At 37.9% G+C, this 17,954-nt stretch overlaps 1 protein-coding gene across 2 annotated transcripts in view; it reads right to left on the reverse strand.

The window, feature by feature from the left end:
• Positions 1 to 1,148: 1,148 nt before the first annotated feature.
• armh3 (armadillo like helical domain containing 3) overlaps positions 1,149 to 17,954 on the reverse strand; it is a 221,722-nt gene continuing 204,916 nt past the window's right edge. For both annotated transcript variants that reach the window (XM_028795718.2, XM_028795717.2), the window contains exons 25-26: positions 6,301 to 6,417; positions 1,149 to 2,145 (exon numbers count right to left, since the gene is read on the reverse strand). In XM_028795718.2, coding sequence (XP_028651551.1) covers positions 2,053 to 2,145; positions 6,301 to 6,417 — 210 coding nt within the window. In that variant the 3' untranslated portion in view covers positions 1,149 to 2,052. The remainder of the gene's footprint in view (positions 2,146 to 6,300; positions 6,418 to 17,954) is intronic.

Genomic DNA, 17,954 nt, shown 5'->3' on the forward strand with positions numbered 1-17,954 from the left:
ACGGACGGATACAAGGAGAGTCCTAGTAAGTACCAAACACCTGCCACTTCTTTATGATGGACTTTACTGGGCTCCTTGGGATTGATAAAGCCTTTGAGATATTTTTTGTATCCATCTCCAGCCTTATGTCTGTCCACAACCCTATCCCCGAGATCTTTTGAAAGATAGTCAGTTGTTTGCTGTCAATTGCACTACCAGGCAAGGGGATGCTCCAGGAAACAGCTGTTTTTTTGCTTCACTAATCACATTGATTACAATTGATCACAGGTGGAAGGAAGAAAGTAACCATGGTCTGCAATGGAAATGGTGCTTACTTACACCTGATTGAGTTTACAAATATTGTTTAGGAGGGAGGTGATCTTTTACTAATCTCAGTATTTGTTTTTTATTTTTTAAAATTCTTCTGAAATGTAGCTGTGATATCTTTCACTTGGATGTTATAGATTGCATTGAGTAAGTAAAGCTGGAAAAAATATTGGTCTGTGAGTTTTCATTTAAAGCTGTAAAGCACAAAAAAAATGGGAATGATTTGAAGGGGGTGATTCTTTTCTATACCCAGTGTGTGTGTGTATATATATTATATATATATATATATATATATATATATATATATATATATATACTGTATACACACATACATTTATTTCAAGACCATCTGCTGCATAATGCGAAATCCCACTACACTCTCCCAGACATCTACTTTGTTAATATTCTAAGGAGACTAAAATGTTAGAATAACAAATTGTATTTTTTTCTTTTTAAAAGCTATTATATTTTTCTTTGGTGGCAAGTGAGCTTATACTAGAAGGAGAATCTTTAATTTATGCACAGTATTGTGTTTCCAAGCAACAATGATGGCATTATTCTGTATTGGTGTGGTTTTTTTCAGTAAGGCAGTTTTAGGTGCAGCGATGAAAAATTCTAATTCAATTTAATTTTATAGTTCACTGATTCTGAAAAGCAAATTAGTGAAGTAACAGCCCTAAACCAAACTCCCCAGCTGATGTTCATGTGCATCATTGGCACAGCTGGGTTTCAAAGCAAAAGCTCCCAGAGGCTAGAGTCAGGTAACCTCAAGGAAAATAACATCTCACACATAAAACAATGCAAAATAAAAACTAAGATTTTTTAACACTTGAAATTGTTAAAAAAAATGTCTATTTTGAGGAACAGTACATATAAATAACACTGAATAATTTTTGTCCATAACAGGTAATACAGCAAGATTTAAAACAGGTGGTACGTACGATTTCATCAGAATGGTCAATTATTTTAAACAATCTATCCTAGTATATCAATGACAAATGACAAGGCATTCCCATCTCCATTTACACACATCTTCTCTCCTACCATCCTGAAACAAAGTGTATTACTCTCAGGAATCCGTCAGAAACCTGTAGACTAGCCTTATAAAGCATAATTTTTATTAGGATGTACTTTATCTCACTAACTATTGGACTGCCACATGCAAGAGAGAGCGCACTGCAGCACTGAACACCCCCTTTTAACAACATTGATTTCTTCATTGTTACCTGGGAAACCAAAAGAGAAGTTCTTGATGCTGCACTCTAGCAAATTTTCAGATCACACAACTCAATTTAACTAAGCCCTCAGTGCTTTTCACTTCCAGTTTATTGATTTGGAGATTCACTATATTCAGTTTACCTGATTCAGCTGACTGCTCTTCGGATCCCTTACTAGACTGAAATAACAGTAAAAATTTCCGTAACACAACAATGTATTTTCAACACAACAGAATAAGAGAGATTTGTTTTAATTCAATCAGCCTTAATTAACACTGTTCATTTCAGTGTGGCAGAAGGCAGGATGGATACCCCCAAAAGTCCCCTATCCCAAACAGATGTAGAGTTACAGAGTCTGAACAACAATTACAAAGCCTGGTTATTTCACAGCTGAAAATATTCAATTCTTTTGGGCAGCACAGTCAGTGTGAGAGATGTCTGCATCGATCACAGTGTAAGTAAAGTGTCTACAGGGCACTCTGGGAGCACATTATGAGAATGACAGTTCACTTGAGACGAAGACAAAGTCTCAGGATATGGAAGAGAATTCTTTCAGTAGGAAGTCTTGGCTCAGAGTGTTGAGGGACACATTCTTCCGCACATTCAAGCTGATTGAGCGTACCTATAAAATAAAACAATAAGCAAATAGGATCATTATGTAACCGGTACTTATTTTTTTAAATCTTTCAATGCAGTTCTACCAGTGCAAATAGACTACATGCATTTAGAATAATTAATTGTAAGCTACACCACTGGACCTCAGCAATGATGAGATGGGGACCTTAATCAACATTATTTTACTTGCTTCAGATGAAAAGACAGACAGACTGACAGACATACAAGATAGACAGATAGACAGGGAAAGTATAATATTTCTGCCTCCCACACATATTACCAGCAATCACATACACACAAAAATTATAGTAAAACAAATAAATACATATACAGAGTAAGTAAAATATGTCCATAATTTGTTTGAAATGATCAAAACTTATGACCAGAATCAACCCTCATCAGAGCGCACCCTTAAGCTCTCACCCACACAGGTCCAATTTAGAGTTGCCACTTAACAGAACATACATGATTCTACACTACACAAGTGGAACAGAAAATGGATGTAGTTCATGGGTATTAAAATTGAAGAAAATGTTTCTCTTACCACATGGGATAGTTGGTAAAGCCTGATTATAGCTGGTAAAAAATGAGTTCCTGAAGTAGCACATTATAATTAGCCCTGCACAAAACATGCCCCAATGGTTGACCAGAGTCTTCATGCCGAAGGCACTTCCACATGTTTCATAAAAACACACTGATAATTTCCAGATCTAGATCGGAACACTTTATGTAGGTACTAGCAATCAAAAGCCAGCTTTTAATGATGGCTTATCTGGATGCAGAAAACTAGTGCAGTTATTCGTCATTTTTTTAGTTTTCAGCCAGGTGAAAAAGCAGAGCTGAAAAGTTTAAGCAAACAGGTTTTTTCCTGACCAGCACATGGCAGAGAACCTGGCTGAAGGATTGTGTACTATGGATGGTAACAGTTTCTTTGTTAGTACCTACATAGGCTTGTGCCAACAGTCAATATCATTGGTAATCAATGATTGATTACTTGCATGGCCAATGGACTTTCCTTTTCTGAGTACTTGTACTATGTGATTTAACATGTAGTAAATACATATGTACCTGATTGTAAACAGATTAGACTGTAAATACATTTAATTTACTAACACGAGAAAGTTTAAATGCTTCTTTAGCAGAAAGCTACAAATCCAAACACATTTTCACTCACAAAATGAAAACTAGCAGCCTCGATACCTCCTTTGTTGTGGGGTTCAATGTGGTAGACGTGGCACTTTGTAGGCCAATGGAAGAAGCTGTTTTGAGATATTATTAAGGGAAGACTAAAGATGCAGAGGATGAACAGTACTATAATTCTGCAGTTGGGGCAAGTCTATTATCTAGATACGTGAACAAAATCAAGACTAGTGAGATAAACTCCTGCTTAGAATGCTAAAGAACCCTTACTGCTGTACAGTCTCCTAAATTGTTCTCTCTCTCTATTATAAAAAGAAATCCTGTCCTGGAAAGCAAATGCAAGGCTACGATACGTGATTATCTCGGAAGACATTTTAAAGACCCGCGAGACCAAGGAGACTTGCCAAGGTGCGTCTCACGGGGACCGTAAACATGAGACTTGGTGCCAAGAGATTGTCCCAGGGCCGTAGCAAAAAGGACAGCGGCTGTACAGGCAAGCAGCAAAAAGACAGCAAATGATCCAAAGGCATATCCTTAGCATACGTTCAGCCGCAACACCCTTCACAACACGAGCAGCATTATACGTCTGGCAAGAAAGAGATGTAACCACGCGCGGGGCAGGAAATAAAGAAACAAGTATTGTTTTTACAAAAGTTTTTAAAGTAAAAGTGAAAATAATGCATATGTAACAATTCCCAAGAAAATAACAATCTATTTAAATTGTAGATTGCCTGCCTAAGGTAAAGTCATCCCTGATGAATGGGGACGTGGGAATGAGGGGTCCTTTCATCGGATTAGCGCTATTTCAGATGTGGAATGGCAAAATGGGGGAGGCAGCTTGATGAATGAGGTCTCCAGGACTTAAAACAAATCCAAATCATATTATGTGATATCATCTAATGTGAAATTCTAGTCTGTACTTCTAGAATTTTTATTTTTATACTGTATTGAGGATTTATTCTGTTCTGTGTATTGTATTGTATTGTATTGACCCTCTTCTTTTTGACACGCACTGCACGCCCAGCCTACCTGGAAAGGGGTCTCTCTTTGAACTGCTTTTCCCAAGGTTTCTTCCATTTTTTCCCTACAAGGGTTTTTTTTTGGGAGTTTTTTCTGGTCTTCTTAGAGGGTCAAGGCTGGGGGGCTGTCAAGAGGCAGGGCCTGTTAAAGCCCATTGCGGCACTTCTTGTGTGATTTTGGGCTATACAAAAAATAAATTGTATTGTATTGTATTGTATATCCGGTAAACCAAACATGGGGGTTGGCGAGCGAAGCGAGCAGGGGGCGGAGCCCCCTAGTATTTTCTAAAGATCAAAAGACTGCAACCTCATAGGCTGCTAAGAATACATGTGATTTTGAAAATATATATTTGTCAAAAAGAGGTGCAGCAGAAAGCATCATGGCATATTACCACTACGAGTAACTACTGTATAACACCAATCTTTTTGGAATAGGTAAACCACCAGTGTTGTGTTCTCTGATCACCTCTATACCAGGATCCCAAAAGAGAAGAAACTCAGTGTGGTGGTGCAATCGATGACTCATGTATCCCCAAGACAAGACAATGATGGGTGTGCTTGAAGCTTCATAGTTGTATAAGGTATGAATCAAAATGAGCACCAGAAACAACCTGAGGGACTCAATTTCACTAGCTTAAACTATTTTAAACATGTTACTCCAATTAACGTTCAAAAAGGGACTATACACTGGTACAATTTTGTCACTGTCATGCTGTGATCTAATGACATAGGTTGGCTGATACTCACACCACAATGGAGTGTCCAATGTGTGGTGTAGTCAGCAATTCAAAGTTATCATCTGGCAGATGACGAAATCACTGACTGATTAATTTCACGGATAAGAGACAAATGATTGGCATGCTGCTGAGGTCAGATGCAATGACAAACCCAAGCACACCTCGACTAGCTGCTTATCAGTGGTGGAATCGCCTAACTCCTCGTGGAAAAATTTGAATTTGCCACATATGATGTGTACATTTGTTAAAAAAGACACTTTGCACAACCGTGTTGTGGCTCAAGCTCCAAGAAGATACATAAATTACTGCTCGGCACAGGCACCGATAGGTACTGCCAGAGAAGTTGTGACCCTGGTGTTTGATAATGAGTTGCAGCAACAACAGTACATAGTCAGTTGTGCAGAGGTCATGATGATGCATAACACCACGACTGCCATAAACGTAAACTACCAACCAGCCTCCATGGAAGCCCCAGCCACACTGGAACAGATTGAAGCCAGATATCCAGACGTCTAAAACAGAAACTTCACTGCACAGGAAGATCTCCCTGAAGCTTTCAATATTTATAAAACACACTGTGCAACGCCTCAAAGTTCAGTCAGAGGTTACACAGAAGGCAGAGAAAATAATGACAGGTGTCAATGAAACCCATCAAGCAAAGCTGTATAATAGATACAAGTAGCAGGTCTGCTATACTCAGACCACATTGTGTGCCCATAGCACTGCTTACTATAACCAAAATACTGTGTATTTTATGCTTTGCTAATGTTTAGAGTATCTTGTTACTCAGCTGTTGGCATATATGTTTTTTTTAATAGGTTCCTATCGTTTTTTCAAACCAGTGATTCAGCTTCTTTATTTGTTCTTTGAATAACTCCTATTGCCTAATCTGCTTGTCTGTACAGATTTACTATTTATGGGATTACTCTGCCCAATAGGATCAGTAGAACTAATAGGAAGATGGCTATAAAAAGCCAACAAACCTTATTACAATCAAGACAGAAAAAGTAAGCTAATGAAAACATGGAAAGTTAGACAACTCACTTCTAACCCTGCTAACAGAATACCAGGATGATTAGGTATTTGCAATTTCTGCCAAGGCATTTTAGAAATGAATAATGAAGAGGCTGTCAAAGACACAACCAGAAAGTTTGGTTCCCGAGTAGGAGCTGTACCACACCCAGCTTAAGTACTATTTGAGAGAATTCTTGTGCATATATCTTTTTGAATGGTCATATAAACATTGGATCTTATGTTATCACTTACCAGCTCTTTAAAGAAGGCGGCCTCTTTGGGCTGCTCAGAGTACCTCTCGTACTGATCCAAGCCATCTTGCAGCTTTAATGTCAAAGTGTCATAATTTGAGCGCACCACTTCTAGAACCTACAAAGATAATATACAGAGTGAAAATGTGAATAAAATGCTCTATTATTCTCTTTTGACAATATTTAGCATTTAACATAAAATTTCACACCTAATCAGTCCTGTTTAAATCAAACTTTCCAGAAAAGAAAATAATAAAACCAGGTAATCATGTAAAGTTGTCTTGAACCAAAATCAAACTACATATTAAGAAAGTCTACACAAAAATAAAGTTCATGAACCACCTCCTTTATTACCCAGACAATATTTAGAAAAGCTACCTCTTTCAAATTGAGTGGCTCATAAATTGATTTTTCCTGCTTACCTTTTGAAAAAAAAAAGACCAATTAAAAATAAAGAGGTAGCTATGAAAGCTGATGCCTAACTCATGTTTTGCACTGTGCCATCTAATTTCTTGTTGGCATTTGCAGAACTACTGAACTGTGACAAAATGGTGAACTAGCTGGAGGGGACCTTGGGGCATTATCTACACTAACTGCTGCTTGACCCAGACATTATGCTTGCTGCTAAGTAGAAACCTCATTTTCCTTTCTCAAACAGATAATATTGTAGGTTGTATATCTGTAGCTTCTTAGTCTAGGAAGAAAAGGGAAAAATGATTGTTACTGAAAAATGTGAATAAAGCCTGACATGCAGTTATTTGTTCAAGTACCAACATCTTAAAATAATAGAAATAAGTCAAATTTGCACATCTGTGTAAAGTTGTTTTTATACACTGTATTACACATGATATACCACTTGAACAGATTTCAACCCCCAGAAAACAGACTATTGCATGCTGTCTAATGGATGGATGCAATGTCTGCTTTTAGCAGAATAAAAAATTAAGAAGGGGTTTGTGCAGAAATCAATGTAGAGTTCACTGCATTACTATGCAAAACTCTTCTGTATTGTAGCAAAAATGAAACTGAGGTTAAACTTGAAATGTCTCTAGGGAGCTGTTGACCTGCAAAGCTTCTAGCTTGTTTCTACTAAAGGCATGACATGCTGATGCTTGGCCTGTCACTGGCTCTCATGAAGGTGGATAAGGTCTTGGTGCTACTGATGTTGTGACTTTCTATGTCATTTTTTTTGTCTTTTGTGACCTAGTGGTATTTTTTTGCCCAGGATATATTCCTAACTTACACCAATTCTAACTGGATAGGCTTTGCGTTTAGAGCCCTTAAGAGGATTCAGCAGGGTCAATAATCAATTTATGAATAGAAACAACTGTTAAATAATCTATAATATTTTACAGGCTAGCAGTCATTTTTGCGTGTCCAGTATATGATAAGGCTACACTTTCATGGTCTGATATTAATAAAGTGCTATGATAATGAAATTAATGAAATACAGTATATATTTATTCAGCAAAGCATGCAAATGGAAGACACATTGAACTTCCCCAATATCAAGTGCCAGTTTTGTACTTTTTGTTGCACTTTAGACCTTTTTCCACATCTGTGACTAATACTAACGAACACTCCACTGGCTTTAAAAACTAAATGCACACAACACAGATAGCGCTTTAAATCTGTTAGGTGGTTATAATAGCACCCCGCTAACTTAATGTGTCTGTCAATCTGCACAGGTGTCAATACATTAGATACTGTATTATATGATTATAAAATGAGCCATATTGATGTCTGCTCAGTGTGGGAGGTTTAAAACATTTATTACACATTATATTTTTGACAGAATAACACATACAGAACAACTCATTTTATTACTTTTGTAGCCTAGCCACAGGTATAGAAATAGTTTGTTTGAAACCTGTCTTGAGTTCTTCTTGCCACAAAAATAACTGGTGCTACACGTGTGGAGTTTCCATATTTGTTCTGTACCAGTGTGGGAGTTGCACCAGGTTATATTAAATAGCAACACTAAAACAAAAAACACTCACATGGAGCTGGACAGCTTGATATCTGTGGCAGAGCGACAGTCGCTCAGCAGGCTCCTATCAATTATGGAGAATCCACTGCATCCACTAAACAGGATCATCTCCAGACAGAGGCGCACCTTCAGCGACAGACTGCTGTCACTGTCCTGCTCCACTGACAGACTGAGAAGATCGTTCCTCCCCCAAACTATGCGACTCTTCAATACCACCCGGGGGGGGGTAAACATTAACATTATACAAACTTATTGTCTGTTTTTACCTTCATTGTTATCAATCTTTAATTTAATATTGTTTTTTTGTATTAGTATGCTGCTGCTGGGATTAATAAAGTATCTATCTATCTAAACTAGTCCAATATGAGTGACTGTGGGTGTACGGTGTATGTGACATTGACGTGCAATAAATTGATGTACCATTCCAGCCTTGCGGTCAGTTATGCAGGGATAGGAACTGGTTCCTTATAACTCTGAACTGAATGAAAAACTGTAGCAAAGCCCAATAAGAAAATGTGAAGAATCTGTATTCTTATTGGCTTTATGTATGGTGTTTTAATTGGCCAGAAATCCATTCTGCTATTATTTCTTAATCAATGTGGCTTCATCAGGTACTGTATGCTAATTTTTGGACACTACAAGGTAAAACCTAGACTCTAACAGCTGACTGGTCATACAGTTGCGCTCTCAAAGCATGGGCTAATTATGTAGTTTTATTTCTGAACACATGTTGTAAAAAGAAAAATAACTGAAATAATGATAATGATAGTGTTTCTTTTAATTGGTTTTTATTTTGAAGTGCTGAGTGTTTCCTAGGTTTATTAATCTAAACCACGTGGGATTTTCATATAAAATAAATCATTTTTGCAATCCCAAACTGAAATTCAAGGTATTTAACTGCTCCATGGGCTATGTGAAGTCTATCCAAATCTGTGATAAACATCAAGAAAATATACTGCAATGCCAATGTTCTAGAGAGGATGGAGGGAAATAAATGAGATGCATCAAAATATTAATCTCAAGAGCTTGTATGGTCCATTTAGTTCTCTGCATTTTTTAAATTATCTACATATTTGACTTAGACTGTTGTTCAAATTGCATTAATTGTGTTTAATATTGAGACAAGGCATTAGTAATATAAGGGTAATAAATTTACATAAAAATAGTTTCAAAATCTTTCACCTTTAACTTTTTAATCCACTTGGCTTAGTCAAATAAATGAACTAAGAAATGTTTGTGTTCAAGGAATCCAGATGCCAAAGAGGACTTTAGGTAAATATCATTGCCTATCTCCAGGACTGACCTTCTGCAGTTAATGAATCAAAATGCATTATTTTACCTGAATATGACTGTGCAAAAGCAGAAAAAAAATCTTTTACTAAGATTTTCCATACAAAAATGTGTATGAGAGAGAACTGCATTAACTATTACTTGGAGCATTACTGACAATAATAATATACTTCAACAGTTTCAATACGTGTAGGGTATTCATATATTCTCGCATTATAGGGTGAAACTCAGACTTGAAACCTCCTTTCTAACTCCTATAAATATGCAATCATGTATTTATGGATGTATATGGTACTATACTCTTAACAAATCCCTTAAAGGGATGCTCAAGCATATGCCTAAAAAAAGTTTAACCATTATTATATTGCAAAAATCTACTATGCAGTTCATTGCTTCAGACTAAGAAAGTGACAGAGACCTACTGTCTCCGAAACCAAAAAACACTTTTAAATCTTATGTTTTGTGTGCATTTACATTCTGCCACTCCTGGGGAAATGTAACAAAGTAACACGAGGACCTAGTGGATAACAAAGCAATAAATATGGCGCCAAATATAGTTGACGTGTGCTAACTCAAAACGGGTTTTAGGATCTCACATTTTCAACAAAAATGTCATTTAATGCAAAAGCATTTTATTGGTATTGGGCATAACTAAAAAAAACATCTTTTTTTTCCTCAATAACAATGTCAGTTTATATAAATGTGTTCTCCAGTAACACAAAGCAATTCCACCTATAACAACTGTCTCTATAGTTGTTTATTTTCTAAATAGCAAGGAAGGGAAATCAGGTCAGGTCAGGTTACAGAGCAGGCACTGGCACAGTGTGCTGCTGCACCCACCACATGACGAAAGAGCTTGGGATCCTGGTTGGCAACTCCCCAGGCAGACACGCGGTCCTGTCTCATCCACTCAGAAATGATCATCTTTCTGTCACAGCCAGTTGTTACGTGGACGTCCCCTTGGCCTGGTCCAGCCCCTGTGGTCCCTAACAATTAGGATCCTGTGAACTGAATCATCCTTGGGGAATTGTGCCACATGGCCATAGTGCTGCAACTAACGCTCACTTGCAATGCAGGTAATATGCCTCATTCGGGACTCCATGAGAAACCGCTTGTACGACACAAAGTCAAACCAGTAGTATTCAAGGATTCTCTGAAGAGACACAGTACTGAAGGAGTCCGGTCTTCATCTCAGGTCTCTCACAACCATACAGCAAAACAGGATGGACCAGGGGCCTCATGTATAACGGTGTGCATAGAATTCACACTATAACATGACGTACGGACAAAAGCGGAAATGTGCATACGCACAAAAAAATCCAGATGCATAAAACTGTGCGAACGCCAACTTCCACGTTCTTCCGCTACATAAATCCCAGTCAGCATGAAAAATAACGCACATGCACGCGCCTGCTGTCCCGTCCCAACTCCTCCTAGAATTACACCTCTTTGAATATGCAAATCAATATAAATAGCCCTTAAGCTCAGCCTTCTGTGAAAAGACAATGGCAAAAGCACGGGGGAAAATAGAAGAATTTCAGTGAATACCAATTACAGGCAAGGAAAAACCTACTATTTGTTGGTTTAAACAGTGATATAATCAACAAAAGGAAGTTGATCGAGTGACAGAGTGTCGGAGAAACTCGAAAGTTCAAGTTCACAAAGTCGCACAGTGCCCGAGATAAAAAAGAAGCGGTCAGATATCAAAGTTGCTGTGAAAAGGCGAGTTGTAGCCCACCGTCTGAGTGTCATATGAAAGCTTATTAGGGTACAGAGGAAAAAAAAATAGGCACACAGTGGGGAAAAAAGCACGAAATGTCAACTTTAATCTCGAAATTTCCACTTTAATCACGTAGTTTATTTTGTCATTTAAGTAGAACATCATAAACTTCATCTTAAAATCGTTTAATTTACTTGTTTCCCAAATCCCATCGTAACTGAAGTAGCATGTTAAATGCTTTGTTTTGTATTTGATCTTCTATGTGCACTACCTACTTCTTAAATGGGCTTTCTCTTCCTCTGACAGGACACAGAATCCATTACATTCATGATATTACAGCTCTCTGAATAATTAAAATACTGAGATATATGCTTGATATCATTTTCATGATGATAGGAATTAAAGCATGTTATTAAACATGGGAACATGGTGGTGCAGTGATAGTGATGAGCAAGCGCCTCGTCCACAGATTGTTCCTGCCTCTTGCAAGATGCTTGCTGCGCGACCTTCGATGAAATAATTTATTGCAGTAGTACTGTCTCTTTCAAACGTACTAACCCCCAATTCCTGTCCTTCCTTTTCTTTCTCCAAGTAACCAATCGCCACACAATCAGCTCTGTAACAGACGTTAAGCCATCTGTAAGCTTAGAACACGGATTCTTCAAAACTTTTAAGGAACATTGAAATATCTTCTACATGTTTAATTATTCTATCCATCTGCCTTTCCAATGTTGCGCCAGCCCCAGCAAGAATACAGCACGAAGCAGGAATAATCGGGGCACTAGCTCGTCGCTAGCGCTGCTACATCGTGTTCTCACGTTTAATTATCAACAATATAGATTATTTAAATGATGTTAACATTTTATCTGTATAATGTAATAAACATATTTTGCTGCATTTCATCTTAAAAATGGTATCGTCATCATACGTAAATACACGCTTTATAAAGTAGAGCAGGTTGTGCAATATTATAACTGTATCGCAAGTTTACAGTGAGGTAATTGTACTTGTAAGTACAAACAGTTCTATAAGGAGCACTTGATGGATTGACTGAGTGCATTTATAGTTCTTGGGATGAAACTGTTTGTGAACCGTGAGGTCCATACAGGAAAGGCTCTGAAGCGTTTGTTGGATTAGAGCAGTTCAAATAGGCAGCATGGCTCAGGCAGCATGTGCTTGATGCTGTATACTGATAATTCTCCTTCCAATCAGCTGCTCTGAGTGGTGCAGTAAGAGTAATATGGAAAAAGATGATCTGCTGTGGCAACCCCTAACGGGAGCAGCTGAAAGTAGAAAAAGGTGCAGTGAGAGTAACAACGCTAAAGCAGCTATGGTATTTGGAATAGTTTGGCCATTCCATGGACCATTATATTGTTACAGGTTAATTACAATCAGATGTCTTAAACTAATGAACAATATGCGGTTAATTTCAGTGTATATGATAAAGCTGTGTCAGGGATGTGGATCTAAAAAGAAAGGGAAACCACACTGGAGAAAAAGCACTGCTTTGATTCTGGGTGCCGCCAGTTTGCAAAACTGAGCGGAGAACTTGCATACGCCTGGGTTTGAGCTACTGTGAAAATGTGAGTGGCTTTATGCCAAGTTTAGGTTTTATACATCGCGATTTGAGCGTGGAAATGGGCTTACGCAACATTTTTGTGCGTACACACCATTTATACATGAGGCCCCAGGACTCTGAAGACATGGACCTTTCTCCTTTCCTTTATCAGGGGTACCACAAGCTCTTTTACAGTGACCTCATGACCCCCCCATGCTCTCCCAATCCACCTACTGACTTCATAGGAAGAGTCAGCAGAGACGTGAATGTTGCTGCCAAGGTAAGTAAATCTCTCAACAAGGTCAACACTCCACAGACAAACACACCGCTAAAGGCTGTGCCCAAGAGGTCATTAAGGTCTGGATCTTGATTTTTATCCAGGACACTGGCAAGCCCAGACACTCAGACTCCTCGCTCAGTCTCTCAAGAGCTTCAATCAGAGACTCCATTGACGCCGCAAAGATCACAACATTGTCGGCAAAGTCAAGATCCGTGAATCTTTCTTCATTAACAGTTGCCCCACAGCCGCTGGACCCCACAACTTTATCCAGCACCCAGTCCATGCAAGCACTGAACAGAGTGAGAGCAAGAACACACAGCTTGATGTCCAGTGCCCTAGCCAGAGAATCAAGCTTTAAACAGCTGCTCAAAGTAGCCAGCCCAGCAGGTCATGGCCTGGCTAGCTATTTGGAAGTACAATGCAATCCCTAATATTAATTAAAGTACCATCAAAAAACTTAATGAATGTCTCTTTTGAATGAAGCACATCAAACTTAACAAGGAAAGAAGACTGCAATAAACACAGGGCCATCATACTAACCTTCACTGCTTTTTTCCATACCATCTAAGAATACAAACTAAAAACTCAAACATTTCTTTATGTATGTTAGCTAGTAAGCTTACATTTATAATCTGACTAGTAAGCATTCAAAATTCTAAACTGTTTAAACTTTTTCAAATTCTGTGTTTTTAGAGTTGTACTACAGATGTCACAAACAATGATGGACCAGGCCCTACGGAGGTAGAAAATAACATTTGCTGGCTCATTACTCATACAGTAGCTTCAAATAGCATCCAGGTGTAGTACAATTTTGTAGTCCCATATATGCAATTCTGTCAAACTCTTTTTGTTTAGTGGCTGCATGCCTGCTTCAAATGTAAAAAGACAGAAACAATCACATCCCTCGCCAACAATCCAAAACCAACAAACAATTGCAATTATGAGATTAAGAAAATCCATCTACAGCAGCCACATATTTATTTTACAATTCATTTCAGTAAGACACCACTCCACTTGTACATTCATATGCAGCTGGCTGTTCACCAGACATCACAAATTTGCACTTTAGTTGCCCATCACACATCTCTGGTACTTGTCAGGTGTTTGTAATAATACATTATACACTCAATGACCATTTTATTTAGTCCACCTGGTCATTAATGCAAATATTCTGATCCTCCAAATAACCAATAATGTGGCTGCAACTCATGTATACAGCACAAAGACACAATTAAGAGGCTTTGTTGTTGTTTAAACAAACATTAAAATAGGTATGATATGTGATCTAAGGGAGACTGACCCCATATGGTATTATTGTTGGTGCCAAACATGATTCTAGCACCTCGGGAAACACAATGAGATTTTAATACATTACAGAGTTTACAGAGAATGGTGGTATACACAAATAACAACCAATAAGGAGCAGTTCTGTGAGTGAAAATACCATTCAAAGGACAGAAATTGTTTTATGGTGTTATCTAGTCAACATGAATCAAAATTATAAAGGAGAGTTTTCAGAACTTAGCTGAATCCATGCTTCAAAAAGTATAAGCTGTTCTAGAAAAAAAAGGAAGTCCTACCCAGTACTATATACTTGTTTCCTAGCATGTGAAATACACTGAGCATCACATTCGTGCTACAGTGTTAGATGAACAATGAAATGTTACTCTGGTATTATAGAATATAAAATAAATTAGTATGGTGAACGCTATTATTTAAGACTAGCTGAAGCAATGTTGTTGCCTGGGTATCAAACAGGGAAAAACTATTTTGGAGATTCAATATTGATAAACACAACCCACGATGATACAAAAAAAGACATACTCTTAAGTCAAAAGGTGTATTCCAGTGACACAATGAAATTGCTATCCAAATTAATTGAGAAGAAAACGTTGTACCTCTGATCTTAAATTAGATCCTGCTTTGGTTGGTAGAAATGTTTGTGGACACTGATGACAATATCCTTCCATCAGCACCAATGCACTTCTGCTGCCTGATGGGAATTGCAGTCCCTGCTAGATTTTGGGTTGCAACCCCATCCCTAGTATGCCATGTAGTGTATATGTGAGGTTGAAGCAACAATATAAGCAAAATTTTGGAAAATCACTTCAGTGGGTTTGAGTGACAAGCGAATAAACAAACAGACAAGCAGCTTACAATTGTATTTATATTTTATAAATAGACAAGTCGCATCATACATGGATCCACAATCTGTAAACAAAAACCATGTCACATATTTTTGACCAGCATCATAGAGAAAAGCCAGTTTGTATGAACTGTAGACACTTAAATGCTGCATGTCCATCCATCCATTATCCAAACCGTTATATCCTAACTACAGGGTCACAGGGGTCTGCTGGAGCCAATCCCAACCAACACAGGGCGCAAGGCAGGAAACAGACCCCGGGCAGGGCGCCAGCCCACCACAGGGCGCGCACACACATACACACACTAGGGACAATTTAGAATTGCCAATGCACCTAACCTGCATGTCTTTGGACTGTGGGAGGAAACCAGTGCAACAGTAAAATATCTATTTCATTATTTGGAGATTCATGCTGTGAACAAACTGGTAGAGCATCATCTTACCAGAAAACACCACTGAAGCTCTATTTACTTAAGAGAACGAAAGGCAAAAGCTGACCATTCCAAAGGTAAAGACAGGATAAAATAAAAGGAAATACCCTAACAATTATTTTTTGATGAATTTGTATTTGAGCGTGCTGTAGCTAGTACCAAAATGGAAAGACAGAGACACTCACTAAAAAATTTATTCCAATAAAAAGATTGTTTATTGAACAATAATAAACAGCAATACCACACTCTTAAGAACTTAACAAGTCTGATTACTTCACTTTCTTGTTGTTATGGTCCACAGGAAATGCCTCCAAAACAACAAATGCAAACTAGGAACAAGATGTAGCTAGCCTCGCACATTTTGGCTGAAATGTGAACACGGTTGTTATCATGGTATCAGTAACCATTATCATGCTCTTTAGCATCGCTCAGACCAAGGCAAGCACTAATGCCTGCAAAAGGGCTAGTTGTTCTTTTTCTTTGGAAGCCTGCCATCTTTTATGAATCCTCCTGAGGCTTATTAAAGGATGCTCTTCCCTTCCCTGTTGGATGTTGACATTCATCTAGTGCCATCCACCCACCCTTCTAGCAACTCACAGAAAATTGCCACCTACCTTGCCTGTGAAGAGTTGTATGCTATAATGTTTTTCCAAACTCAGCAATAAGCACTGAGTGATATAGAACACCCTGCCACAAGTGAAACAACACCGAACCAGATACTGGCTCACTGCAGAGTGAGCACATCTGTTGATACATAGCCAATTTCAAGACACCACTCAACTGTATCTTTAGGCCAGTAGTCAACTCAGTGATACACTAAGAACAAAATGAAAAATATCACAGATGTTTGAATTTGTGACCCACCTGGTTTCAGTCTGCAGCCCTGTAAGGGTAATACAGAGTTTTATAAAGCAACATAACATTAATATAATTCCAAAACCTGCTTAATACTAGTCACAATAGAAGAGGGACTGGAGCCTTTTACGGCAGCACTGGGCAAAAGGCACCAAAGCAATCCTGAATGTTGTACAAGTCCACTTTAATTCACACATAAAATTTGCCTAATGACTTTACATGTACTATACATCTTTAGAATAAGGAAAGCCTCCTAAGTTCATAGTGAAAAACAAATGCAGAAACTGACAGAACCTACAAAATTCACAAAAACAGTAACTGCCTTAATCTACTTTAACCCCATGTAGGTGTTAATAGCCCTGCCATAAACTAGCAAAAAAAAAAAAAAACCTATAATAACCTGACTACAGCTTTAATACCCTAAGGTGTTTCCATACTTCCAGTCAGTGGTGTGTCAAAAACGGTAACAAAGCTTTCCCCAAAGCTTTCATATTTAGTGGATTCCCATTAATCTTCTACCTGTCAAATTTCAGGCATTTTTTGCTTGGCATGTGAGGTCTATCCAATGAGCCCACATTCAAAGGAACAGAATTACTTCAAATGAGAAAAGATGCCTAGCATAATGCATTTTGTGGCAGCAGCAGTAACACCCTGGGGCAACAGACTGATAGGCACGGACAGGATACTGTCCAAACTGCTCCCAATAAGTATTTGCTGGTAAAAATGTTTCTAATTTGGTATCTGCAGCAGGCTCCAATTAAACACATGCAGTATCATTCAAAAGTCTAGACACACTGAGCAATGTTCACATTTGTAATAGAAACTGAAACCTTTTTTTAATCAAAATACCACCAAACTACTTTAAAAATATAGCCAAGATATCACTGGTGTTTCTAAAGGCTATTATAGCTTGTAATGACTGATTTTTAATTTATTATTTACAGTTGATTACAAAGTCCCATTTTCAGCAGCCAATCCTTCAGTGTGCTAATGGTCAACTCCATTCGGTTATCCTTAATTTGTTATTATAAATACTAACTGGTTATTAGAGAAACCTTTGTTATTGCTTTAGTGCCACTGAAACATGTTGTTCTGTTCAATTCGGTTGCAGGTACTGGCATTCCTAAAGTTTAGTTTTTTAGTTTAGCTTTTTATTTGTAGAATAAAGGTCATTCCATGTGACAGAATGCCAAGAAAGATTTCACATAAAGCCACACTAGTAAAGTCTTGGCTGCATTTTGAAATCAATTTAATTAATTCTTGATTAAAAAAATGGTATCAATTTCTATCAAAATCATGAAAACTTCTGGGTGTGTACAGATACTTGGATGGTCCTGTATGCTGTGTATTAACTGTACAGTGGATATAAAAGGTCTACACACCCC

Source organism: Erpetoichthys calabaricus, chromosome 2 (genome assembly GCF_900747795.2).
Source record: "Erpetoichthys calabaricus chromosome 2, fErpCal1.3, whole genome shotgun sequence".
In the NCBI taxonomy this organism is placed as follows: domain Eukaryota; kingdom Metazoa; phylum Chordata; class Cladistia; order Polypteriformes; family Polypteridae; genus Erpetoichthys; species Erpetoichthys calabaricus.